Raw genomic sequence first — 27,828 nt, 5'->3', positions numbered from 1 at the left:
TGAATGTTCCATCACTTAGTGTTCACCGATTACATGCGTTACAATCACCCAAATCATGTCATTATTACCATTTTAACAAAGTTGTATTATTACCATGGCTGTATTTGACAAATCTCAACACACATTACCCTAAATACATATTGTAATTAAGAAGTGGATCGTTATAACAAAAGAAGAAAACAAACAAACAATCGTAATTTCACAAACATGTGATGTATTTAGAAACAGCGGAGGCAATATTCTAAATCTGGGGCAGTTGCCATGGACACAATGGAATGCACCTGCTGATTTCTCCACTATTAGCTCTTTGCCCCAGAACTGCCCTTTGTACAGAACCCAAATGTAGTGAGTATTAGTGAAGTGCAGCTAGAGACCGATTAATCCCCTAGTGAGAGTTTAGTAAATACGGTGTAAGAGTGTTATTGAATCTACACACGATGTACGTTACACTATCAAAAACTAGTGGCCGCCTTCAAACGTCCAAATGGAAAATATATAACATTATTTCGAAATACAGAAACAAACAGAATCCGGACACAATTTAGTTTAATAATAAAATTAATAAATTGGCAGCTTTATATCCAGCAAGCTATTGATACGGAGGTAAGAAACATTAGATAAAAAAATAAGTTCTCTTCTATGTGAGTTTGTGATACAGAAATTTCTGTATAAGAATTTGGGTAAAATTGTGCAAAACCTGTTCGCTAATCCTCACTTTACGGAGTAAGTGAAAACAAACGGTGGCATTTTGGGTTAAAACATTATATTTGGCACCATCTACAATTTGCCTTAAAAAAAAAAAAAAAAATGCAGAAAATACGGGTCTTTCACGCACCGATCATACCTTGTGAGTCATGTCCGAATACGCAGCTTGCCACTATCTGTCCCCCAATGGGCACTTCATGCTGTACATTAAATGAAGCAGACCAGGCCATGGGGTCAGGATTTATCTGACTGATAAAGGTCTAATATAGGAAAAGGGATATATAAGAATAAATGCAGGTCTGAGCAACATGGCGTGAACGCACACAGCATTTAATGCTGGGTATTACACCAGAGGCACAAAACCAGGATTTAAAGACAGGATCAAGGTAAATATATAACCTATTCCAGACACGGAAATGGTCAAATCACTTAAACATGACCTGAAAGAATTGTAAGATTGGTTTCCAAGTATTAACGTGACCACATTATTTGGGGTGACCATATATTTGTGGAGTTATTTAGATTTGGAAGGGATTTCACACATGGCACAGGATTGAGTGAGGTGGTTTTAAAACCATTGTACATTAATAAGACAATATATTGCTTCTAATTAAGAATATATTTTTATTGCTCGCTGTATCTCTTTATTGGAGATTTTCAGGGTGTCTGTGAGGTCCGTACTTAACACGAATCTCTCATACACAATGTGCAAGTACGTCTATTTGAAATTCCACAAGTTTGGTTGCTAAAATTAATTTATAATTTTAAAGTAAGATCTATATATGTCATCACTTTACATCAGGTGTTGGAGACCTCATTACATTTCCTACAAGAAAGAAAAACGATGTAAAAATAAATAGAGTAAGACGCCTTCTGACAGGGCCGCAGTCCTTTGAATAATAAGATTTATCACAAACCCTGTGTCTGGCCATAATGCAGGCGCCAAGGAAGCAATCTTATTGCGGGAACGTAGTAAGATATGTTAGAATATCCTTCAATACTGCTTTGTGATAACCAGTTTAGAACGTCTACACTAAATGCCGGCCACGCAGGTTTAACGTGTGCCGGTGGATCAAGGAATGGCAGAAATGTTCGAAATAACCGAGAGCTGAAATACTTCAAAAAAATTTCAGAAATACTTGAAAAGGCAGGAGTACTGTAAATAGAAGTGGGCTATGTATGGAAGCCCCAGCAAACCAAGCAGAATAAGGGTGTACAATTGTATTTACATATCATTTAAATTACCAGGAACTCACTGAGAAGGTCTGCTCCTGTGCTGGAGGTGTAATCCTTTCAGTAAATACTTTGAGTCTTTAATAACCCAAATTAATTCGCAGATATGAGATCTCCGTACTGAACCACCAAGGCTCTGAAATAGGGCCCTATCTTTAAATAAAATCGTCACACACACCAAGCTACCTAGAATTAGGAAGCAAGTCCTCTCTGGGCTTTAAACCAGACTTGTAACATCTGCACTGCACCACCAGGTAGCGAGTATATCGCAAAGTCAGCCCTTAGTATTCTGAGGAAAAGTATACATTTAATTATAAAGTCGTGTAAATGAATAATTAGGAGAGTTAAACCATAAACTATGCCTGGTGCCCGCACCGGATGATTAAACCTTGCTTAAATGGAAACGATCTCAAATCTGAGGGGCAAACACTCTCCGGACAAAAAAATTTACAGAAATGCAGCAGATTAGGCAATTCCATTTTTGCCAGTTCTGCTGAAATTTTAATTTAAATGGTTATTAACAATGTAAAATTTTTTATGCAAATACTTGATAATACTGTATACACAGCCTCTTGCAGACATTACTTCAAACTAAAAGGGGATTTATTTCCAAACCCCCACCCTCCGCTTACTAACACTGTTATGGTCAAAACTGGAAAAACATACAAACTGAAAACACTTGAAATGTACAGAATAGATAAATAGTTTAGTCATTGGTTTGAGTTAGAAAATCCATAAACAAATGGAAAAATATATATTGCTTTCAATGTGTCTGTACGGAGACCTCCTCTGGGTAACTTAGTACATGGCATGCGTTCCTCCAGCCTCATCGGTCTGTAAGTCCATACTCATTTAATTTAAGAAAACCAGTAAAAATATTGTTCTTGGCGTATCCCTCCCGGTATATTGTGTTCCGCAATGGCTGGTACTAGTATGTTCCTAAAGCGTCAGGGCAGCGAGTGGTCCTGTGACAGCTGGACGATGATCGATGATGGAATTTACAGGAGAAGCGGAGGATGTCCATTTGTTGGCTTCAGAGATGGTCTCCAGGACTCTGGGGCTATACGTAGATACCCTCCGGGTTAAAACCAGAGGACAACGCGTTCTGAAGGATCCGCAGGTTGCTTGGAAGCTGCCGGGATGAGCCGGGCCTTTTCAGTGACCCAGACTGAAACGTTGGCTCTGGAAAAGAAGAGAACAGTCCAGTCAGATCATTAAAACAAGCAGAGAGATAGGTACCAGCAAGCTGCAGACCATCAACAGGTACAAATAGAGCCCCTATTCCAGCCCACTCAAATCCATCTGTCTATCTATGTAATATCTATCTGTCTATGTATCAATCTGTCTATCTTATCCATGAATCTGTCTATGTAACTATCTATATAATCTCTATCTATGTAATATCTGTCTGTCTATGTATCTATCTAATATCTATCTGCCTATGTATATGTCTATGTATCTATCTATCTATCTATCTAATATCTATGAATCTGTCTATGTATCTATATATGTAATATCTATCTTATCTAATTATGTAATATCTGTCTGTCTATGTATATGTCTATGTATCTATGAATCAGTCTATGTATCTATCTATATATCTATGAATCTGTCTACGTAATATCTATGTACTATCAATGTATCTATCTGTCTAGGTATCCATCTATCTATGAATCTATGTATCTATATATGTAATATCTATCCTTTCTATGTAATATCTATGAATCTATCTGTCTATCCATCTACTTATCCGTCTATCTATCTATCTATGTTATATCTATCTATCCATCTCAGTCTATGTATTGGTCTATCCATCTACGTATCTGTCTATCTATCTATCTATGTTATATCTATCTATCCATCTCGGTCTATGTATCTATCTATCTATCTATGTTATATCTATCTATCCATCTCAGTCTATGTATTGGTCTATCTGTCTATGTATCTATTTATCTGTGTATCTAGGTATGTATGTACGTATCTATCTATGTTATATCTATCTATCTAATCTATCAGTCTATGTATTTGTCTATCCATCTCGGTGTATCTGTCTATGTATCTATCTGTGTATGAATCCATTTATCTGTGTATCTAGGTATGTACGTACGTATCTATCACAAACTAAAACGAGCAGATTTCAGGAACTGTATTAACACAATAGATATATGTCGCCACCTGCTGGCTTTATATAGTATTGCTGCAGCCGGTTATATTTCTATGTCTCTATGCGAGTTAACTCATTTTGGGGTTGTCTCGGTCGGCAGATACGAGCGTACCTTTCTCTGTCGGGGGGAATTCGGTGTCGCTCGGCTCCGCTGGCAGCACGGTCACCTTTGTCCCAGTTTGCTGGATGAACTGCTGCAGATTAACTTGCCGGAGCTCTTTAGTGAGCTGTTCGAGGTCCTGCTCCCGTCCCTACAACAAGAGTTTTGTGTTATTACAGCTTGTAATGTTTACAGGTCATACGATACAATGAATCCATTGATTCAGCCGGCACACTCCATGTACCGTGACACCTGAACTCCTTGCTACATTCATTAAGAGAGAAAAACGTGGCTTCTTAGAATAAAAATAATACAAATAAAAATAGAATACAAACTGCCATTTCTGAAAATGTGTCATTTGGTAAATTTCTTGTCTCTTCTTGATCTCAGTCATGGATAAGCGATTATCATATTCATTAGCAACACATGACAAGCATGTGCATCCCGACCGCTATAGAAAGCTCTCCAAATGCTGACAATGAAGGCTGACATGGTGCCAGGTAGTGAGGCCAAATTTCTGATTCTAACTCTCTTGCACAATATCACCATGTAGTGGTTATGGTGCCATTAGTGCCCTGGCACGGTCCAGGCTTGATCTGCCAATCCGTTTTAGCACGGTGTGAAACTTACCTGGGTCTCGGAGCCTGCGTAGCTTCCAATCTTCTCCAGGAAAAGACGAATGTTGATGTTGGGATTCATTCGTAGGCTGAGAGCGTCATCTGGGTTCAGTAAGTAGCGGGACAGAAAAACATTGGGCGTTTCCAGATCGGAGAAGACTGGATACAAAACGAGTGCCCTGTGCAAGGGCACTCCTAGTACCATAACCACTACTGCAGGACAGGAAATGCTAAGATACTGCTAACAAACCTCAGACTCCCAGGTGTTCGTAGAGGACCAAAGGATGAAAAAAGTGAGAAAGGAATATATACATACACCTAACCACACCAGCAGCTCGGAGAACATTTTCCATTATATTAAATTTGCTCCCAAACTTACCATTAACCGTTTACTGGCTTGCCCCAGTGATCGCTCCAGAGCTTTGGTCCCATTGTCCAGCCGTAGATGTTCTTGTGCTTGGAGGTCAATCTCTCCTCTGATCCTCTCAATCTTGCCCCGTACAACCTCCTCATTGATTTGGGATTCCTGTACCTCCAGTTGCAGTTTCTCTGCCTCAATGCCGCTCCCAATGTGCTGGATTTGGGCCTGGTAATCCTTTCGCTGGTTGTCGCACTGGAAGATCCTTTGCGTGATCTCCTGGAGCTGCTCCTGAAGTTGCTTCTCGTTCTCCATCTCGATCTGTAGCTCGTTTTCCCAGAATTCCTCTTCCTCAATTTCCACTTCATTGCGTTTGATTTTCTGCTCCAGCCGAGCGATTTCCTCCTCCAGGCTGGATCTTTGTTTCTGCTCCCAGAACCTCATCTCGGCGTCACTGGAATCGAGGTGCGTCTGTATTGACAGGAGCTTCTCATTCTGTAGGTGAATAATCTTCTTGAGTTCCTCTGCACTCGGTTTACAATTATTGACCACTTTCTGCTTAAATTCCGACTCTTTACCTTTCCCAAAAATATCCATCAGGCCTTTGGCTCCGCCGGTGAAGGTAAGGGATTTCCTTTTCGGCTCCCTTCGTTTTATGGATTTGTCATTTTGCGGCCTCAGTTTGGCCAGAGGAGGTAAGCTTTGTCTGTATAAAGTTCTTTCAGGGATATGTGCAACACTGTCCGAGGTGGGCCGCTCGCTGATAGACGCTCCAGTGCGTCGCAGGATAAGCTGCACGTCGCTGGCATACTGACCCCACTTGTTCAGTGAAATTACAGGATTTTCACGGGGTGCCAAATGTCTCTCTGTATCTCTCCATTTTTCTATCAATGTGTAACGTCCGGTGCGGCCTTGAAATGAGATAAAAAGATGGTTAGAACCATTTAAATAGTTATACACAGCTTGAGCACAGACCTTCAGCTAATATAACGAACTGCAAAGCAGCCAGCAGAGGGCACCGTTTGGTTATATGTGGGTCGGACAAGCATGTGCACTCTGACAGCTACAGAAAGTTCTCCAACTGCTGACAATAAAGGCTGGCTCGGTGCCAGGGAGTGAGGCCAAGTGTCTGAATACTAACTCTCTAGTTACCTCCCCAACGAAGTCAGACGGCCTGCAGATCACATTAGAAGACATTGCAGACTACACGTGTTTCCTGAAAATCTGCGACACTGGGGCTAGATATAGAACATGCTCGTGCATTGGGACTAAAATATTAAATATTTGAGGGTTTAAAAGTTAAAACGGCGAGTTGTGTGGAGCTAAAAATTAACCCGCAAAATGTAGTCAAATGGAGATAAATTGTATGAATTAATATCTCTAAAACTTATTTGGTATTTTGTCTTAACGTGAACATTCTAAGCACCATAACCACTGCAGGTTATGGTTACCGCACTGCGGGTCATTCATTGGATTCCTTTTGGGTTTCATCAAACTAATTTCCAAAGACTTAATAAAAAATTAAAAAGGGGGTTTTCCCAGCAGCCAAAGCCAGGGGCCCCTTAAACCAGTCTGTGTGATCTGTGATTTGGTGAATTATGGAAAGAAGGAAGTTAAATAGCTAAAAGCAGCAACTGGCTTTCCAGCAGGCAATGTTTTTTTATGGATACAAATAAAATATGCTAAATATTGTGACCTAATGCTAACAAAAATAAAATACTTTCATTTTCAAAGAGTAATAGTAACACATCGCACCTGCCAATCGGACAGTCAGAGGGTTTCCTATAGAAAGCACTGGTTCCCCAATGTTTCTCTATGCAAAGCGTCTGATTGGACACAAGTCATCAATAGCTATGATGTCACAGGAGGCGGATCACAGCTACAGTGAGAGAATCTCCCAGTAATGGAATAAAGGCGAGTTTAAAGGAACACTATAGTGTTAGAGCTATAGTGTCCTACTAACTATTTAGTGTGTCCCTGCCACTGTGAGCACAAAAAAGGAAGTTTACTTTCTTACCTCCTCATAGAGAGACATTGAGTCAATGCGCTCTGTAAGCAGCGTCCAGTGTCTCCATGTAGAACGCAGAGATGGAAGTGTTGGTCCTGCAAGGCCCTGTAGTGGTCGTCTCAGTGACCAACTGTCTGAGTGACGGCCATTAGAGGTGTCTACATGCATTGCGTTCGCTCTGAAAAAGCAGTGTTTACAGAGCTCAGCCGGGCAGGGACGGACTACATTGCCCCAGAACCACAACATTAAGCCGCAATGGTTCTGGTAACTATAGCGACCCTTTAATCCTTTAAGTGCCGGGGGGTCGGGGGACCAGTGATCTAAGCACAGAGTTATTTAGTAAAAGCAAAATAGCGGCACTAGACATTACTCCTAGTCAGCTATGAGTTCAATTTGCTCGCATTGACTTTAAATATGGAATTCACTCTGCATTCCCAACAATTATCATTTTACTAAATATCCAGGAAATATCAACATAAAAACTAATATATATATGGTTGGGCCTTAAATTCATAATTCATATACAGCTATATAAATCGCATAAAATGTATAGTTTGAAAGGAAAATGTGGAGTAAGTCTGGAGCAGTCAGTACGGACATCATTCCAGAGCACGTTTCTGCTCACTGATCCGGACAGAGTAAGATTGTCTAGAACAATTCACATAATAAGAGAAGACTATATTGACTTTGCGCAGTATTTGGACGCCGGCAGCCAATGAGAGAGAAGCAGAACGTATTGGCTGCAGCCGACATCTTGTAACCCTTCCCTCCAGCGGGATTACTGGACGCATGTTAGCCTGCCCTTCCCACGTTATTATTATTATATAGCGCCAACTTATTCTGCTGAACCTCCTGTTAAACGCGCCATGTGCTAAACCCAGAGTGAAATCAGGCCACCAAGACTGTAAAACATTTGTGCCGGTCTGATAATTTGACAATTTTACCAAAAATATACATAACAGCCAAGACTGTGCGACAGCAATCAGAGAACATGTTTAGAAACATTGGTGCCTCGTGTCAGATATCACACATGAACATACTGCGTGTGGGAGACGCTGGCATGCTGTGTGCGCCATGTGCCACCCACTGACTGCCAAGTCTCCTTACTAGTGGCAAGCAGCACAACGTGGGGGGAACCTCACTGGGAATCACGGCCGACAGGCTGCCTGAGAGTGATGGGGTTTGCAAGTCAGGGGCAGCAGTTTAACTATGAATTATCCATGCTGCTTTTTTATGTTCCTATAAAATCAATGGGCACAACTGGAGGGGACTCTTTTATATCTTAAAAAGAACGATACAGGATTTTAGCAGAAAATTGAAATTGTTCCCCTTTCCACACAGGGTGCTGGGAACACAGGCAGTGAGGGGAACCGGTTCAGTTTAATCTTGCTTACGATAGATGTCTGGATGATGCAGGAATAACATTTGGATTAGTAAAGGATTCCCAGGAAAAGGGAACATTTAAAGCTCGCTTTGTGTGTTTGAAGCCAAACCAGCTCCGACAGGCCTCGTGTAATTACTTTAAAAGATCAAACTTAATACAGCCCCCCCACCGTCCTCGAATAATCTTCTAAAGCCAGTACCAGTAAATTAAGCAAAACAAGAGATTGAGGACAGGGAGTAAAGGTCAGCACCTCTGTGTCTGTCCTCCTCTGCTCTGGGGTGAGGGGCTGCAATATCTGTGGGTTCGCACAGAGGGACACTGCGCTGGCTGGGTATTCACATCAATCCTCTGTGCTGCAGGGTGCATGCCCTGCAGGGACACTAATCCAGGGTACAGTTTTGATCCCAGAGGCCTGCTGCTGTTTCTATAACAATACAGACACAGACAGAATATCCCTCATTTTAATTTCCTCAAGCGGGTTATTAGCTAAAGTGAGAATTGCCAGGATTCAAATAAATTAATTAGAATTAAAAAATTTAGACCAAAATAGGCGATCTGGAAGCATCGCTGATCGGTAGAATATGTCCAATTCAGCTATTTTGGCCTTGACATTCACTGTGAATTCCCAAGAACTCTAACGTTAGTGAATAACCCCAGATAGGGTTAAGACAAATCTTACGAGGAAGAATTAGCCTTTTGTAAGTGGCCCATTCAAATTAAGTGTCCTGGCCGGGAGTAATAAGTACTTGTAGCAATATGAAGTATGGGAAGATGATCAATTAGCCAGATGTGGTCTTTATGTACCAACAAATGATCTATTCATCCAGGAGGTCACAGAGCGAGCTTCAACTTCAAAACACGAGCCGCGTTCCAAACCCCCCAGAAAACCATGTGGTTTCCAATGAACGTGCGCGCAGCAGGCCATATGGGAGCCATTTAGCTACCTAATGCGGAATGAGTCAGGGCTGGGACAAACCCAAACACACAGTTTTTCTGCTGATTTTGCCAAAATATTTTACCCTCCCCCCTCCAGGTGGAAATCTTTGCGTTCCAATTTCTGGGCTGCGCTGCAACCTTTCACCTGAAAACAAACCCGTTCCATAACTTTCATTTTACAACGGCAGGTCAGTCAGTTAAAATTTATAATATAGAGACAGTCTCGCTCATTGCTCGGCATCTCGCTGGCACTGGAGCTAAGCATGGTGCAACATACCAGCTCCTACCAAACTGCTGCAACATACCAGCTCCGGACAGACTGCTGCAACATACCAGCTCCTACCAGACTGCTGCAACATACCAGCTCCGGCCAGACTGCTGCAACATACCAGCTCCGGCCAGACTGCTGCAACATACCAGCTCCGGCCAGACTGCTGCAACATACCAGCTCCGGCCAGACTGCTGCAACATACCAGCTCCTACCAGACTGGTGCAACATACCAGCTCCTACCAGACTGCTGCAACATACCAGCTCCTACCAGACTGGTGCAACATACCAGCTCCTACCAGACTGCTGCAACATACCAGCTCCTACCAGACTGCTGCAACATACCAGCTCCTACCAGACTGCTGCAACATACCAGCTCCTACCAGACTGCTGCAACATACCAGCTCCTACCAGACTGCTGCAACATACCAGCTCCTACCAGACTGCTGCAACATACCAGCTCCTACCAGACTGCTGCAACATACCAGCTCCTACCAGACTGCTGCAACATACCAGCTCCTACCAGACTGCTGCAACATACCAGCTCCTACCAGACTGCTGCAACATACCAGCTCCTACCAGACTGCTGCAACATACCAGCTCCTACCAGACTGCTGCAACATACCAGCTCCCACCAGACTGCTGCAACATACCAGCTCCCACCAGACTGCTGCAACATACCAGCTTCTACCAGACTGCTGCAACATACCAGCTCCTACAACATACCAGCTCCTACCAGACTGGGGCAACATACCAGCTCCTACCAGACTGCTGCAACATACCAGCTCCGGCCAGACTGCTGCAACATACCAGCTCCTACCAGACTGCTGCAACATACCAGCTCCTACCAGACTGCTGCAACATACCAGCTCCTACCAGACTGGTGCAACATACCAGCTCCTACCAGACTGGTGCAACATACCAGCTCCTACCAGACTGGTGCAACATACCAGCTCCTACCAGACTGGTGCAACATACCAGCTCCTACCAGACTGGTGCAACATACCAGCTCCTACCAGACTGGTGCAACATACCAGCTCCTACCAGACTAGTGCAACATACCAGCTCCTACCAGACTGGTGCAACATACCAGCTCCTACCAGACTGGTGCAACATACCAGCTCCTACCAGACTGGTGCAACATACCAGCTCTGGCCAGACTGGTGTACCATACCAGCTTCTACCAGACTGGTGTAACATACCAGCTCCTACCAGACTGGTGCAACATACCAGCTCCTACCAGACTGGTATAACATACCAGCTCCTACCAGACTGGTATAACATACCAGCTCCTACCAGACTGGTATAACATACCAGCTCCTACCAGACTGGTATAACATACCAGCTCCTACCAGACTGGTATAACATACCAGCTCCTACCAGACTGGTATAACATACCAGCTCCCGGGCTGGGTCCCTCACTGGCTCCTGTCCAGGTGGTGCATCCTAACAGACACCCGTCAGGACTGCACCAAGTACAGGCTTCTCTCAGACAGAGAGGCTTCCCTAAAAAACCCTAGATATATACATATCCTACGTCAATCATCCATATATCTCCTGTGTCCAGTTCACATGATGGTCCCACAGACTAGTTTTCGGTACGCAGTGTGGAAAGGACACTGGTACATATATTAACCCTGTATCTCCCGGAGACATCTTCAAAGTACAACCAGCCTTCTCTATCCGTTACACTATGAATGCATGGCGTGGATTGAGCAACAGCGTGAACATGGAGCGTGGGAAGGTAATTGCACAATGTGTCTGGAGCGCAGGTGGAGGGTTCACTCCAGCTGTACGACACATTTACACCGGGTGCTACACACGTCAACATTCAATGTACAGTAATTCTAAGAAAATTCACTATAAACCTGAGAATTATCACCCAGATATGATGCTGACCCCAAGGCACCCTCAAAACCTGCACCCCAAACCCATGAGAATAGTCTGTTATTTTTCTAAATCTTCTGCAATTATACGGTGAATGGAAACACATAGGGAGACATTTAAAAAGAGCGAAACTGTAATCACAACCGGTTCTTCCAACAAACGCAAACCACACGGTGACCCAACACCACCAGTTTATTAACATGGTCTTCACCTTACAACCTCGTTAACCTCTGGCGACAATTCACAAGACAGGACTGCGCAATATCAGACGCAATATGGTCCCTATTATCCAATCAACACCAGTGGTTCCTCTTATTACAGAGTAAAAGGGGTTAACTGAGAAACAAAGTCTCCTTACAAAACAACACATCGTTTTCGAAACATGGCAGAAAACAGACCGCGTTATTCACAAGTTAGAATTCAGAGTGAATTTCATGTTTAAGGTCAATTTAGTCGAAGTTAGAAATCTCTCTAAGTCAGCCAGGCTTTCAGTTTGGCTGTTCTGGCTTTGAATTCTCACATTAGTAAATAACCCTCAATGTGTTACTCAATGTTCCCAGAGAAGTGACCGTTCCATCTTCACCTCTTAATGACCAATAACTCATCAGCCCATATCACGATATTGATAGAAGCTTTAGCAATCAAAGAATCTATTTTACAGGTTAAAAAGCAGGTGTTATCACGTTAATGTTAAACTTCTTTGCAGACTCTGAAAGGCGAGAATGAATTGACATCTGGATCTACAAAGCTCGGTGCTGGGAGTGAGCAGAACATCTGGTTTGAACGTCAGAGAACTTCACCAGCTACACGTTGGTTACAGCGTTCAGCTTTCACAGGGCTGGGAGACGCTCTGCAATTCAGGATTATCATTTGATATTTTCACATTAAGCCTTATTTGTTGAATTTGCAAATAATTTTTCAGATCCTAGGTTACAGCCCAGGACCTACGGGGACAGACAGATTAAACGCCCCCCCGCAACCCTCAGAGATTACCTCACGTATTTACCCAGATTAAAACACAAGTCTGATCTATATTCTCCTCCTCACTAACCCAGCAGAGCACACACTCCATGATATCCCAGGATCTAACGCTGTACCCCTCCTTAAATCCAGCGGTCTGGTCTATGTTCTCCTACTCACTAACCCAGCAGAGCTCACACTCCATGATATCCCGGGATCTAATGCTGTACCCCTCCTTAAAGCCAGATTCCGCGCACAGCGTGCACCCCCTGCTCTGTTATCCTTTGTAACAAGACCACTCGAACAGGAAAAAATAGCCGTCTCTTATCTGCTTGAGAGGGGAGATGGGGGAGGGGATTACGGGACATCTGCACCGACCTGTTCCTTACTGACAAAGAATATCTTTATCTTATAACATAGGCTAATAAACGTTCTATTAATGTTACAAGAAATTCATTATACAATGTGAGCAGACCATTTAATGACGTATTTGGGCGTTTTTAGGGCTCTTGGTATCTCATCATATTTCTAAAATTTTAATAACAGGTTTGAGGAAACCCTAAATATTTTCTCCGTTAATTTTTGCTCCTCTGGCGTACATCTTTACATGTTCCTCTAAGAGCAGCATGACAGGTGGTCAGCCAATCAGCAGCGGTGCTGGCAAGGCAAAGCCTCTGGCAGCTGAGAATCCGCCGTTTCCATAGGGACTGTTTCTACATAAAGGGTTAATTTACTAAATTGTAGACACATCCTAAAAAAGGATAACATGACTCAATTCCATCCTCCGTTAGATGCTCACCCAGTCTCCACTCCTTCAAAAAAATCATTAAAAACCCACTTCTTCATAAATGCGTATCAATTAATATGTTAATAGCTGACTGATTCCTCTCTTGCAACTGTCACTAGTCTAATACTATCCTTAACTTTTGTGTCACTATACCCCACTCCCTCTAACATGTAAACTCACTGAGCAGGCCCTCAATCCCTCTGTTACTGTGTCACTATACGCCACTCCCTCTAACATGTAAACTCACTGAGCAGGCCCTCAATCCCTCTGTTACTGTGTCACTATACCCCACTCCCTCTAACATGTAAACTCACTGAGCAGGGCCTCAATCCCTCTGTTACTGTGTCACTATACCCCACTCCCTCTAACATGTAAACTCACTGAGCAGGCCCTCAATCCCTCTGTTACTGTGTCACTATACCCCACTCCCTCTAACATGTAAACTCACTGAGCAGGGCCCTCAATCCCTCTGTTACTGTGTCACTATACCCCACTCCCTCTAACATGTAAACTCACTGAGCAGGCCCTCAATCCCTCTGTTACTGTGTCACTATACCCCACTTCCTCTAACATGTAAACTCACTGAGCAGAGCCCTCAATCCCTCTGTTACTGTGTCACTATACCCCACTCCCTCTAACATGTAAACTCACTGAGCAGGGCCCTCAACCCCTCTGTTACTGTCACTGTACCCCACTCCCTCTAGCATGTAAACTCACTGAGCAGGGCCTCAATCCCTCTGTTACTGTGTCACTATACCCCACTCCCTCTAGCATGTAAGCTCATTGAGCAGGGCCCTCAATCCCTCTGTTACTGTCACTATACCCCACTCCCTCCAACATGTAAACTCACTGAGCAGGCCCTCAATCCCTCTGTTACTGTGTCACTATACCCCACTCCCTCTAACATGTAAACTCACTGAGCAGGGCCTCAATCCCTCTGTTACTGTCACTATACCCCACTTCCTCTAACATGTAAACTCACTGAGCAGGGCCCTCAACCCCTCTGTTACTGTGTCACTGTACCCCACTCCCTCTAGCATGTAAACTCACTGAGCAGGGCCTCAATCCCTCTGTTACTGTGTCACTATACCCCACTCCCTCTAGCATGTAAGCTCATTGAGCAGGGCCCTCAAACCCTCTGTTACTGTCACTATACCCCACTCCCTCTAACATGTAAACTCACTGAGCAGGCCCTCAATCCCTCTGTTACTGTGTCACTATACCCCACTCCCTCTAACATGTAAACTCACTGAGCAGGGCCTCAATCCCTCTGTTACTGTGTCACTATACCCCCACTCCCTCTAACATGTAAACTCACTGAGCAGGGCCCTCAATCCCTCTGTTACTGTCACTATACCCCACTCCCTCTAACATGTAAACTCACTGAGCAGGCCCTCAATCCCTCTGTTACTGTGTCACTATACCCCACTCCCTCTAACATGTAAACTCACTGAGCAGGGCCTCAATCCCTCTGTTACTGTGTCACTATACCCCCACTCCCTCTAACATGTAAACTCACTGAGCAGGCCCTCAATCCCTCTGTTACTGTGTCACTATACCCCACTCCCTCTAACATGTAAACTCACTGAGCAGGGCTCTCAATCCCTCTGTTACTGTGTCACTATACCCCACTTCCTCTAACATGTAAACTCACTGAGCAGGGCCCTCAATCCCTCTGTTACTGTGTCACTATACCCCACCCCCTCTAACATGTAAACTCACTGAGCAGGGCCCTCAATCCCTCTGTTACTGTGTCACTATACCCCACTCCCTCTAACATGTAAACTCACTGAGCAGGGCCTCAATCCCTCTGTTACTGTGTCACTATACCCCACTCCCTCTAACATGTAAACTCACTGAGCAGGGCCCTCAATCCCTCTGTTACTGTGTCACTATACCCCACCCCCTCTAACATGTAAACTCACTGAGCAGGGCCTCAATCCCTCTGTTACTGTGTCACTATACCCCACTCCCTCTAACATGTAAACTCACTGAGCAGGGCCCTCAATCCCTCTGTTACTGTGTCACTATACCCCACCCCCTCTAACATGTAAACTCACTGAGCAGGGCCTCAATCCCTCTGTTACTGTGTCACTATACCCCACTCCCTCTAACATGTAAACTCACTGAGCTGGGCCCTCAATCCCTCTGTTACTGTGTAACTATACCCCACTCCCTCTAACATGTAAACTCACTGAGCAGGCCCTCAATCCCTCTGTTACTGTGTCACTATACCCCACTCCCTCTAACATGTAAACTCACTGAGCAGGCCCTCAATCCCTCTGTTACTGTGTCACTATACCCCACTCCCTCTAACATGTAAACTCACTGAGCTGGGCCCTCAATCCCTCTGTTACTGTGTCACTATACCCCACTCCCTCTAACATGTAAACTCACTGAGCTGGGCCCTCAATCCCTCTGTTACTTCTAACATGTAAACTCACTGAGCAGGCCCTCAATCCCTCAGTTACTGTGTCACTATACCCCACTCCCTCTAACATGTAAACTCACTGAGCAGGCCCTCAATCCCTCTGTTACTGTGTCACTATACCCCACTCCCTCTAACATGTAAACTCACTGAGCAGGGCTCTCAATCCCTCTGTTACTGTGTCACTACACCCCACTCCCTCTAGCATGTAAGCTCACTGAGCAGGGCCCTCTACCCCTCTGTTACTGTCACTATACCCCACTCCCTCTAACATGTAAACTCACTGAGCAGGGCCCTCAATCCCTCTGTTACTGTGTGACTATACCCCACTCCCTCTAGCATGTAAACTCACTGAGCAGGGCTCTCAATCCCTCTGTTACTGTGTCACTATACCCCACTCCCTCTAACATGTAAACTCACTGAGCAGGGCCCTCAATCCCTCTGTTACTGTGTGACTATACCCCACTCCCTCTAGCATGTAAACTCACTGAGCAGGCCCTCAATCCCTCTGTTACTGTGTCACTATACCGCACTCCCTCTAACATGTAAACTCACTGAGCAGGGCCCTCAATCCCTCTGTTACTGTGTCACTATACCCCACTCCCTCTAACATGTAAACTCACTGAGCAGGGCCCTCAATCCCTCTGTTACTGTCACTATACCCCACTCCCTCTAACATGTAAACTCACTGAGCAGGGCCCTCAATCCCTCTGTTACTGTGTCACTATACCCCACTCCCTCTAACATGTAAACTCACTGAGCAGGACCCTCAATCCCTCTGTTACTGTCACTATACCCCACTCCCTCTAGCATGTAAACTCACTGAGCAGGGCCCTCAACCCCTCTGTTACTGTGTCACTATACCCCACTCCCTCTAGCATGTAAACTCACTGAGCAGGGCCCTCAACCCCTCTGTTACTGTGTCACTATACCCCACTCCCTCTAACATGTAAACTCACTGAGCAGGGCCCTCTACCCCTCTGTTACTGTCACTGTACCCCACTCCCTCTAGCATGTAAACTCACTGAGCAGGGCCTCAATCCCTCTGTTACTGTGTCACTATACCCCACTCCCTCTAGCATGTAAGCTCATTGAGCAGGGCCCTCAATCCCTCTGTTACTGTCACTATACCCCACTCCCTCTAACATGTAAACTCACTGAGCAGGCCCTCAATCCCTCTGTTACTGTGTCACTATACCCCACTCCCTCTAACATGTAAACTCACTGAGCAGGCCCTCAATCCCTCTGTTACTGTGTCACTATACCCCACTCCCTCTAACATGTAAACTCACTGAGCAGGGCCCTCAATCCCTCTGTTAATGTCACTATACCCCACTCCCTCTAACATGTAAACTCACTGAGCAGGGCCCTCAATCCCTCTGTTACTGTGTCACTATACCCCACCCCCTCTAACATGTAAACTCACTGAGCAGGGCCTCAATCCCTCTGTTACTGTGCCACTATACCCCACTCCCTCTAACATGTAAACTCACTGAGCTGGGCCCTCAATCCCTCTGTTACTGTGTCACTATACCCCACTCCCTCTAACATGTAAACTCACTGAGCAGGCCCTCAATCCCTCTGTTACTGTGTCACTATACCCCACTCCCTCTAACATGTAAACTCACTGAGCAGGCCCTCAATCCCTCTGTTACTGTGTCACTATACCCCACTCCCTCTAACATGTAAACTCACTGAGCAGGGCTCTCAATCCCTCTGTTACTGTGTCACTACACCCCACTCCCTCTAGCATGTAAGCTCACTGAGCAGGGCCCTCTACCCCTCTGTTACTGTCACTATACCCCACTCTCTCTAACATGTAAACTCACTGAGCAGGGCCCTCAATCCCTCTGTTACTGTGTCACTATACCCCACTCCCTCTAACATGTAAACTCACTGAGCTGGGCCCTCAATCCCTCTGTTAATGTCACTATACCCCACTCCCTCTAACATGTAAACTCACTGAGCAGGGCCCTCAATCCATCTGTTACTGTGTCACTATACCCCACTCCCTCTAACATGTAAACTCACTGAGCAGGGCCTCAATCCCTCTGTTACTGTGTCACTATACCCCACTCCCTCTAACATGTAAACTCACTGAGCAGGCCCTCAATCCCTCTGTTACTGTGTCACTATACCCCACTCCCTCTAACATGTAAACTCACTGAGCAGGCCCTCAATCCCTCTGTTACTGTGTCACTATACCCCACTCCCTCTAACATGTAAACTCACTGAGCAGGGCTCTCAATCCCTCTGTTACTGTGTCACTACACCCCACTCCCTCTAGCATGTAAGCTCACTGAGCAGGGCCCTCTACCCCTCTGTTACTGTCACTATACCCCACTCTCTCTAACATGTAAACTCACTGAGCAGGGCCCTCAATCCCTCTGTTACTGTGTCACTATAACCCACTCCCTCTAGCATGCAAACTCACTGAGCAGGGCTCTCAATCCCTCTGTTACTGTGTCACTACACCCCATTCCCTCTAGCATGTAAGCTCACTGAGCATGGCCCTCTACCCCTCTGTTACGGTCACTATACCCCACTCCCTCTAACATGTAAACTCACTGAGCAGGGCCCTCAATCCCTCTGTTACTGTGTGACTATACCCCACTCCCTCTAGCATGTAAACTCACTGAGCAGGGCTCTCAATCCCTCTGTTACTGTGTCACTATACCCCACTCCCTCTAACATGTAAACTCACTGAGCAGGGCCCTCAATCCCTCTGTTACTGTGTGACTATACCCCACTCCCTCTAGCATGTAAACTCACTGAGCAGGCCCTCAATCCCTCTGTTACTGTGTCACAATACCCCACTCCCTCTAACATGTAAACTCACTGAGCAGGGCCCTCAATCCCTCTGTTACTGTGTCACTATACCGCACTCCCTCTAACATGTAAACTCACTGAGCAGGGCCCTCAATCCCTCTGTTACTGTGTCACTATACCCCACTCCCTCTAACATGTAAACTCACTGAGCAGGGCCCTCAATCCCTCTGTTACTGTGTCACTATACCCCACTCCCTCTAACATGTAAACTCACTGAGCAGGGCCCTCAATCCCTCTGTTACTGTGTCACTATACCCCACTCCCTCTAACATGTAAACTCACTGAGCAGGGCCCTCAATCCCTCTGTTACTGTCACTATACCCCACTCCCTCTAACATGTAAACTCACTGAGCAGGGCCCTCAATCCCTCTGTTACTGTCACTATACCCCACTCCCTCTAACATGTAAACTCACTGAGCAGGACCCTCAATCCCTGTTACTGTGTCACTATACCCCACTCCCTCTAACATGTAAACTCACTGAGCAGGGCCCTCAATCCCTCTGTTACTGTCACTATACCCCACTCCCTCTAGCATGTAAACTCACTGAGCAGGGCCCTCAACCCCTCTGTTACTGTGTCACTATACCCCACTCCCTCTAAAATGTAAACTCACTGAGCAGGGCCCTCTACCCCTCTGTTACTGTCACTGTACCCCACTCCCTCTAGCATGTAAACTCACTGAGCAGGGCCTCAATCCCTCTGTTACTGTGTCACTATACCCCACTCCCTCTAGCATGTAAGCTCATTGAGCAGGGCCCTCAATCCCTCTGTTACTGTCACTATACCCCACTCCCTCTAACATGTAAACTCACTGAGCAGGCCCTCAATCCCTCTGTTACTGTGTCACTATACCCCACTCCCTCTAACATGTAAACTCACTGAGCAGGGCCTCAATCCCTCTGTCACTGTGTAACTATACCCCACTCCCTCTAACATGTAAACTCACTGAGCAGGCCCTCAATCCCTCTGTTACTGTGTCACTATACCCCACTCCCTCTAACATGTAAACTCACTGAGCAGGGCTCTCAATCCCTCTGTTACTGTGTCACTATACCCCACTCCCTCTAACATGTAAACTCACTGAGCAGGGCCCTCAATCCCTCTGTTAATGTCACTATACCCCACTCCCTCTAACATGTAAACTCACTGAGCAGGGCCCTCAATCCCTCTGTTACTGTGTCACTATACCCCACCCCCTCTAACATGTAAACTCACTGAGCAGGGCCTCAATCCCTCTGTTACTGTGTCACTATACCCCACTCCCTCTAACATGTAAACTCACTGAGCAGGCCCTCAATCCCTCTGTTACTGTGTCACTATACCCCACTCCCTCTAACATGTAAACTCACTGAGCAGGGCTCTCAATCCCTCTGTTACTGTGTCACTACACCCCACTCCCTCTAGCATGTAAGCTCACTGAGCAGGGCCCTCTACCCCTCTGTTACTGTCACTATACTCCACTCTCTCTAACATGTAAACTCACTGAGCAGGGCCCTCAATCCCTCTGTTACTGTGTCACTATACCCCACTCCCTCTAACATGTAAACTCACTGAGCTGGGCCCTCAATCCCTCTGTTAATGTCACTATACCCCACTCCCTCTAACATGTAAACTCACTGAGCAGGCCCTCAATCCCTCTGTTACTGTGTCACTATACCCCACTCCCTCTAACATGTAAACTCACTGAGCAGGGCTCTCAATCCCTCTGTTACTGTGTCACTATACCCCACTCCCTCTAACATGTAAACTCACTGAGCAGGGCCCTCAATCCCTCTGTTAATGTCACTATACCCCACTCCCTCTAACATGTAAACTCACTGAGCAGGGCCTCAATCCCTCTGTTACTGTGTCACTATACCCCACTCCCTCTAACATGTAAACTCACTGAGCTGGGCCCTCAATCCCTCTGTTACTGTGTTACTATACCCCACTCCCTCTAACATGTAAACTCACTGAGCAGGCCCTCAATCCCTCTGTTACTGTGTCACTATACCCCACTCCCTCTAACATGTAAACTCACTGAGCAGGCCCTCAATCCCTCTGTTACTGTGTCACTATACCCCACTCCCTCTAACATGTAAACTCACTGAGCAGGGCTCTCAATCCCTCTGTTACTGTGTCACTACACCCCACTCCCTCTAGCATGTAAGCTCACTGAGCAGGGCCCTCTACCCCTCTGTTACTGTCACTATACCCCACTCTCTCTAACATGTAAACTCACTGAGCAGGGCCCTCAATCCCTCTGTTACTGTGTCACTATACCCCACTCCCTCTAACATGTAAACTCACTGAGCTGGGCCCTCAATCCCTCTGTTAATGTCACTATACCCCACTCCCTCTAACATGTAAACTCACTGAGCAGGGCCCTCAATCCATCTGTTACTGTGTCACTATACCCCACTCCCTCTAACATGTAAACTCACTGAGCAGGCCCTCAATCCCTCTGTTACTGTGTCACTATACCCCACTCCCTCTAACATGTAAACTCACTGAGCAGGCCCTCAATCCCTCTGTTACTGTGTCACTATACCCCACTCCCTCTAACATGTAAACTCACTGAGCAGGCCCTCAATCCCTCTGTTACTGTGTCACTATACCACACTCCCTCTAACATGTAAACTCACTGAGCAGGGCTCTCAATCCCTCTGTTACTGTGTCACTACACCCCACTCCCTCTAGCATGTAAGCTCACTGAGTAGGGCCCTCTACCCCTCTGTTACTGTCACTATACCCCACTCTCTCTAACATGTAAACTCACTGAGCAGGGCCCTCAATCCCTCTGTTACTGTGTCACTATAACCCACTCCCTCTAACATGTAAACTCACTGAGCAGGGCTCTCAATCCCTCTGTTACTGTGTCACTACACCCCACTCCCTCTAGCATGTAAGCTCACTGAGCATGGCCCTCTACCCCTCTGTTACGGTCACTATACCCCACTCCCTCTAACATGTAAACTCACTGAGCAGGGCCCTCAATCCCTCTGTTACTGTGTGACTATACCCCACTCCCTCTAGCATGTAAACTCACTGAGCAGGGCTCTCAATCCCTCTGTTACTGTGTCACTATACCCCACTCCCTCTAACATGTAAACTCACTGAGCAGGGCCCTCAATCCCTCTGTTACTGTGTGACTATACCCCACTCCCTCTAGCATGTAAACTCACTGAGCAGGGCCTCAATCCCTCTGTTACTGTGTCACTATACCCCACTCCCTCTAGCATGTAAGCTCATTGAGCAGGGCCCTCAATCCCTCTGTTACTGTCACTATACCCCACTCCCTCTAACATGTAAACTCACTGAGCAGGCCCTCAATCCCTCTGTTACTGTGTCACTATACCCCACTCCCTCTAACATGTAAACTCACTGAGCAGGGCCCTCAATCCCTCTGTTACTGTGTCACTATACCCCACTCCCTCTAACATGTAAACTCACTGAGCTGGGCCCTCAATCCCTCTGTTAATGTCACTATACCCCACTCCCTCTAACATGTAAACTCACTGAGCAGGGCCCTCAATCCATCTGTTACTGTGTCACTATACCCCACTCCCTCTAACATGTAAACTCACTGAGCAGGGCCTCAATCCCTCTGTTACTGTGTCACTATACCCCACTCCCTCTAACATGTAAACTCACTGAGCAGGCCCTCAATCCCTCTGTTACTGTGTCACTATACCCCACTCCCTCTAACATGTAAACTCACTGAGCAGGCCCTCAATCCCTCTGTTACTGTGTCACTATACCCCACTCCCTCTAACATGTAAACTCACTGAGCAGGCCCTCAATCCCTCTGTTACTGTGTCACTATACCCCACTCCCTCTAACATGTAAACTCACTGAGCAGGGCTCTCAATCCCTCTGTTACTGTGTCACTACACCCCACTCCCTCTAGCATGTAAGCTCACTGAGTAGGGCCCTCTACCCCTCTGTTACTGTCACTATACCCCACTCTCTCTAACATGTAAACTCACTGAGCAGGGCCCTCAATCCCTCTGTTACTGTGTCACTATAACCCACTCCCTCTAACATGTAAACTCACTGAGCAGGGCTCTCAATCCCTCTGTTACTGTGTCACTACACCCCACTCCCTCTAGCATGTAAGCTCACTGAGCATGGCCCTCTACCCCTCTGTTACGGTCACTATACCCCACTCCCTCTAACATGTAAACTCACTGAGCAGGGCCCTCAATCCCTCTGTTACTGTGTGACTATACCCCACTCCCTCTAGCATGTAAACTCACTGAGCAGGGCTCTCAATCCCTCTGTTACTGTGTCACTATACCCCACTCCCTCTAACATGTAAACTCACTGAGCAGGGCCCTCAATCCCTCTGTTACTGTGTGACTATACCCCACTCCCTCTAGCATGTAAACTCACTGAGCAGGGCCTCAATCCCTCTGTTACTGTGTCACTATACCCCACTCCCTCTAGCATGTAAGCTCATTGAGCAGGGCCCTCAATCCCTCTGTTACTGTCACTATACCCCACTCCCTCTAACATGTAAACTCACTGAGCAGGCCCTCAATCCCTCTGTTACTGTGTCACTATACCCCACTCCCTCTAACATGTAAACTCACTGAGCAGGGCCTCAATCCCTCTGTCACTGTGTCACTATACCCCCACTCCCTCTAACATGTAAACTCACTGAGCAGGCCCTCAATCCCTCTGTTACTGTGTCACTATACCCCACTCCCTCTAACATGTAAACTCACTGAGCAGGGCTCTCAATCCCTCTGTTACTGTGTCACTATACCCCACCCCCTCTAACATGTAAACTCACTGAGCAGGGCCTCAATCCCTCTGTTACTGTGTCACTATACCCCACTCCCTCTAACATGTAAACTCACTGAGCTGGGCCTTCAATCCCTCTGTTACTGTGTCACTATACCCCACTCCCTCTAACATGTAAACTCACTGAGCAGGCCCTCAATCCCTCTGTTACTGTGTCACTATACCCCACTCCCTCTAACATGTAAACTCACTGAGCAGGCCCTCAATCCCTCTGTTACTGTGTCACTATACCCCACTCCCTCTAACATGTAAACTCACTGAGCAGGGCTCTCAATCCCTCTGTTACTGTGTCACTACACCCCACTCCCTCTAGCATGTAAGCTCACTGAGCAGGGCCCTCTACCCCTCTGTTACTGTCACTATACCCCACTCTCTCTAACATGTAAACTCACTGAGCAGGGCCCTCAATCCCTCTGTTACTGTGTCACTATACCCCACTCCCTCTAACATGTAAACTCACTGAGCTGGGCCCTCAATCCCTCTGTTAATGTCACTATACACCACTCCCTCTAACATGTAAACTCACTGAGCAGGGCCCTCAATCCATCTGTTACTGTGTCGCTATACCCCACTCCCTCTAACATGTAAACTCACTGAGCAGGCCCTCAATCCCTCTGTTACTGTGTCACTATACCCCACTCCCTCTAACATGTAAACTCACTGAGCAGGGCCTCAATCCCTCTGTTACTGTGTCACTATACCCCACTCCCTCTAACATGTAAACTCACTGAGCAGGCCCTCAATCCCTCTGTTACTGTGTCACTATACGCCACTCCCTCTAACATGTAAACTCACTGAGCAGGGCCCTCAATCCCTCTGTTACTGTGTCACTATACCCCACTCCCTCTAACATGTAAACTCACTGAGCAGGCCCTCAATCCCTCTGTTACTGTGTCACTATACCCCACTCCCTCTAACATGTAAACTCACTGAGCAGGGCCCTCAATCCCTCTGTTACTGTGTCACTATACCCCACTCCCTCTAACATGTAAACTCACTGAGCAGGCCCTCAATCCCTCTGTTACTGTGTCACTATACCCCACTCCCTCTAACATGTAAACTCACTGAGCAGAGCCCTCAATCCCTCTGTTACTGTGTCACTATACCCCACTCCCTCTAACATGTAAACTCACTGAGCAGGGCCCTCAACCCCTCTGTTACTGTGTCACTATACCCCACTCCCTCTAAAATGTAAACTCACTGAGCAGGGCCCTCTACCCCTCTGTTACTGTCACTGTACCCCACTCCCTCTAGCATGTAAACTCACTGAGCAGGGCCTCAATCCCTCTGTTACTGTGTCACTATACCCCACTCCCTCTAGCATGTAAGCTCATTGAGCAGGGCCCTCAATCCCTCTGTTACTGTCACTATACCCCACTCCCTCTAACATGTAAACTCACTGAGCAGGGCCTCAATCCCTCTGTTACTGTGTCACTATACCCCACTCCCTCTAAAATGTAAACTCACTGAGCAGGGCCCTCTACCCCTCTGTTACTGTCACTGTACCCCACTCCCTCTAGCATGTAAACTCACTGAGCAGGGCCTCAATCCCTCTGTTACTGTGTCACTATACCCCACTCCCTCTAGCATGTAAGCTCACTGAGCAGGGCCCTCTACCCCTCTGTTACTGTCACTATACCCCACTCTCTCTAACATGTAAACTCACTGAGCAGGGCCCTCAATCCCTCTGTTACTGTGTCACTATACCCCACTCCCTCTAACATGTAAACTCACTGAGCTGGGCCCTCAATCCCTCTGTTAATGTCACTATACCCCACTCCCTCTAACATGTAAACTCACTGAGCAGGCCCTCAATCCCTCTGTTACTGTGTCACTATACCCCACTCCCTCTAACATGTAAACTCACTGAGCAGGGCTCTCAATCCCTCTGTTACTGTGTCACTATACCCCACTCCCTCTAACATGTAAACTCACTGAGCAGGGCCCTCAATCCCTCTGTTAATGTCACTATACCCCACTCCCTCTAACATGTAAACTCACTGAGCAGGGCCCTCAATCCCTCTGTTACTGTGTCACTATACCCCACCCCCTCTAACATGTAAACTCACTGAGCAGGGCCTCAATCCCTCTGTTACTGTGTCACTATACCCCACTCCCTCTAACATGTAAACTCACTGAGCTGGGCCCTCAATCCCTCTGTTACTGTGTCACTATACCCCACTCCCTCTAACATGTAAACTCACTGAGCAGGCCCTCAATCCCTCTGTTACTGTGTCACTATACCCCACTCCCTCTAACATGTAAACTCACTGAGCAGGGCTCTCAATCCCTCTGTTACTGTGTCACTACACCCCACTCCCTCTAGCATGTAAGCTCACTGAGCAGGGCCCTCTACCCCTCTGTTACTGTCACTATACCCCACTCTCTCTAACATGTAAACTCACTGAGCAGGGCCCTCAATCCCTCTGTTACTGTGTCACTATACCCCACTCCCTCTAACATGTAAACTCACTGAGCTGGGCCCTCAATCCCTCTGTTAATGTCACTATACCCCACTCCCTCTAACATGTAAACTCACTGAGCAGGGCCCTCAATCCATCTGTTACTGTGTCACTATACCCCACTCCCTCTAACATGTAAACTCACTGAGCAGGGCCTCAATCCCTCTGTTACTGTGTCACTATACCCCACTCCCTCTAACATGTAAACTCACTGAGCAGGCCCTCAATCCCTCTGTTACTGTGTCACTATACCCCACTCCCTCTAACATGTAAACTCACTGAGCAGGCCCTCAATCCCTCTGTTACTGTGTCACTATACCCCACTCCCTCTAACATGTAAACTCACTGAGCAGGCCCTCAATCCCTCTGTTACTGTGTCACTATACCCCACTCCCTCTAACATGTAAACTCACTGAGCAGGGCTCTCAATCCCTCTGTTACTGTGTCACTACACCCCACTCCCTCTAGCATGTAAGCTCACTGAGCATGGCCCTCTACCCCTCTGTTACTGTCACTATACCCCACTCCCTCTAACATGTAAACTCACTGAGCAGGGCCCTCAATCCCTCTGTTACTGTGTGACTATACCCCACTCCCTCTAGCATGTAAACTCACTGAGCAGGGCCTCAATCCCTCTGTTACTGTGTCACTATACCCCACTCCCTCTAGCATGTAAGCTCATTGAGCAGGGCCCTCAATCCCTCTGTTACTGTCACTATACCCCACTCCCTCTAACATGTAAACTCACTGAGCAGGCCCTCAATCCCTCTGTTACTGTGTCACTATACCCCACTCCCTCTAACATGTAAACTCACTGAGCAGGGCCTCAATCCCTCTGTCACTGTGTCACTATACCCCCACTCCCTCTAACATGTAAACTCACTGAGCAGGCCCTCAATCCCTCTGTTACTGTGTCACTATACCCCACTCCCTCTAACATGTAAACTCACTGAGCAGGGCTCTCAATCCCTCTGTTACTGTGTCACTATACCCCACTCCCTCTAACATGTAAACTCACTGAGCAGGGCCCTCAATCCCTCTGTTAATGTCACTATACCCCACTCCCTCTAACATGTAAACTCACTGAGCAGGGCCCTCAATCCCTCTGTTACTGTGTCACTATACCCCACCCCCTCTAACATGTAAACTCACTGAGCAGGGCCTCAATCCCTCTGTTACTGTGTCACTATACCCCACTCCCTCTAACATGTAAACTCACTGAGCAGGGCCCTCAATCCCTCTGTTAATGTCACTATACCCCACTCCCTCTAGCATGTAAGCTCACTGAGCAGGGCCCTCTACCCCTCTGTTACTGTCACTATACCCCACTCCCTCTAACATGTAAACTCACTGAGCAGGGCCTCAATCCCTCTGTTACTGTGTCACTATACCCCCACTCCCTCTAACATGTAAACTCATTGAGCAGGGCCCTCAATCCCTCTGTTACTGTCACTATACCCCACTCCCTCTAACATGTAAACTCACTGAGCAGGGCCTCAATCCCTCTGTTACTGTGTCACTATACCCCACTCCCTCTAACATGTAAACTCACTGAGCAGGGCTCTCAATCCCTCTGTTACTGTGTCACTACACCCCACTCCCTCTAGCATGTAAGCTCACTGAGCAGGGCCCTCTACCCCTCTGTTACTGTCACTATACCCCACTCTCTCTAACATGTAAACTCACTGAGCAGGGCCCTCAATCCCTCTGTTACTGTGTCACTATACCCCACTCCCTCTAACATGTAAACTCACTGAGCTGGGCCCTCAATCCCTCTGTTAATGTCACTATACCCCACTCCCTCTAACATGTAAACTCACTGAGCAGGGCCCTCAATCCATCTGTTACTGTGTCGCTATACCCCACTCCCTCTAACATGTAAACTCACTGAGCAGGCCCTCAATCCCTCTGTT

The 27,828-nt window shown here is 46.5% G+C and overlaps 1 protein-coding gene across 2 annotated transcripts in view; it reads right to left on the bottom strand.

Moving 5' to 3' along the window:
* Positions 1-2,010: 2,010 nt before the first annotated feature.
* RASSF8 (Ras association domain family member 8) overlaps positions 2,011-27,828 on the bottom strand; it is a 117,195-nt gene continuing 91,377 nt past the window's right edge. For both annotated transcript variants that reach the window (XM_063446686.1, XM_063446685.1), the window contains exons 3-5: positions 5,199-6,088; positions 4,215-4,353; positions 2,011-3,120 (exon numbers count right to left, since the gene is read on the bottom strand). In XM_063446686.1, coding sequence (XP_063302756.1) covers positions 2,999-3,120; positions 4,215-4,353; positions 5,199-6,088 — 1,151 coding nt within the window. In that variant the 3' untranslated portion in view covers positions 2,011-2,998. The remainder of the gene's footprint in view (positions 3,121-4,214; positions 4,354-5,198; positions 6,089-27,828) is intronic.

The sequence above is a fragment of the Pelobates fuscus genome, chromosome 3 (genome assembly GCF_036172605.1).
Source record: "Pelobates fuscus isolate aPelFus1 chromosome 3, aPelFus1.pri, whole genome shotgun sequence".
Lineage (NCBI taxonomy): Eukaryota > Metazoa > Chordata > Amphibia > Anura > Pelobatidae > Pelobates > Pelobates fuscus.
Note: the sequence above shows the minus strand (reverse complement) of the source record. Positions and strands in the feature narration are given on the sequence as shown.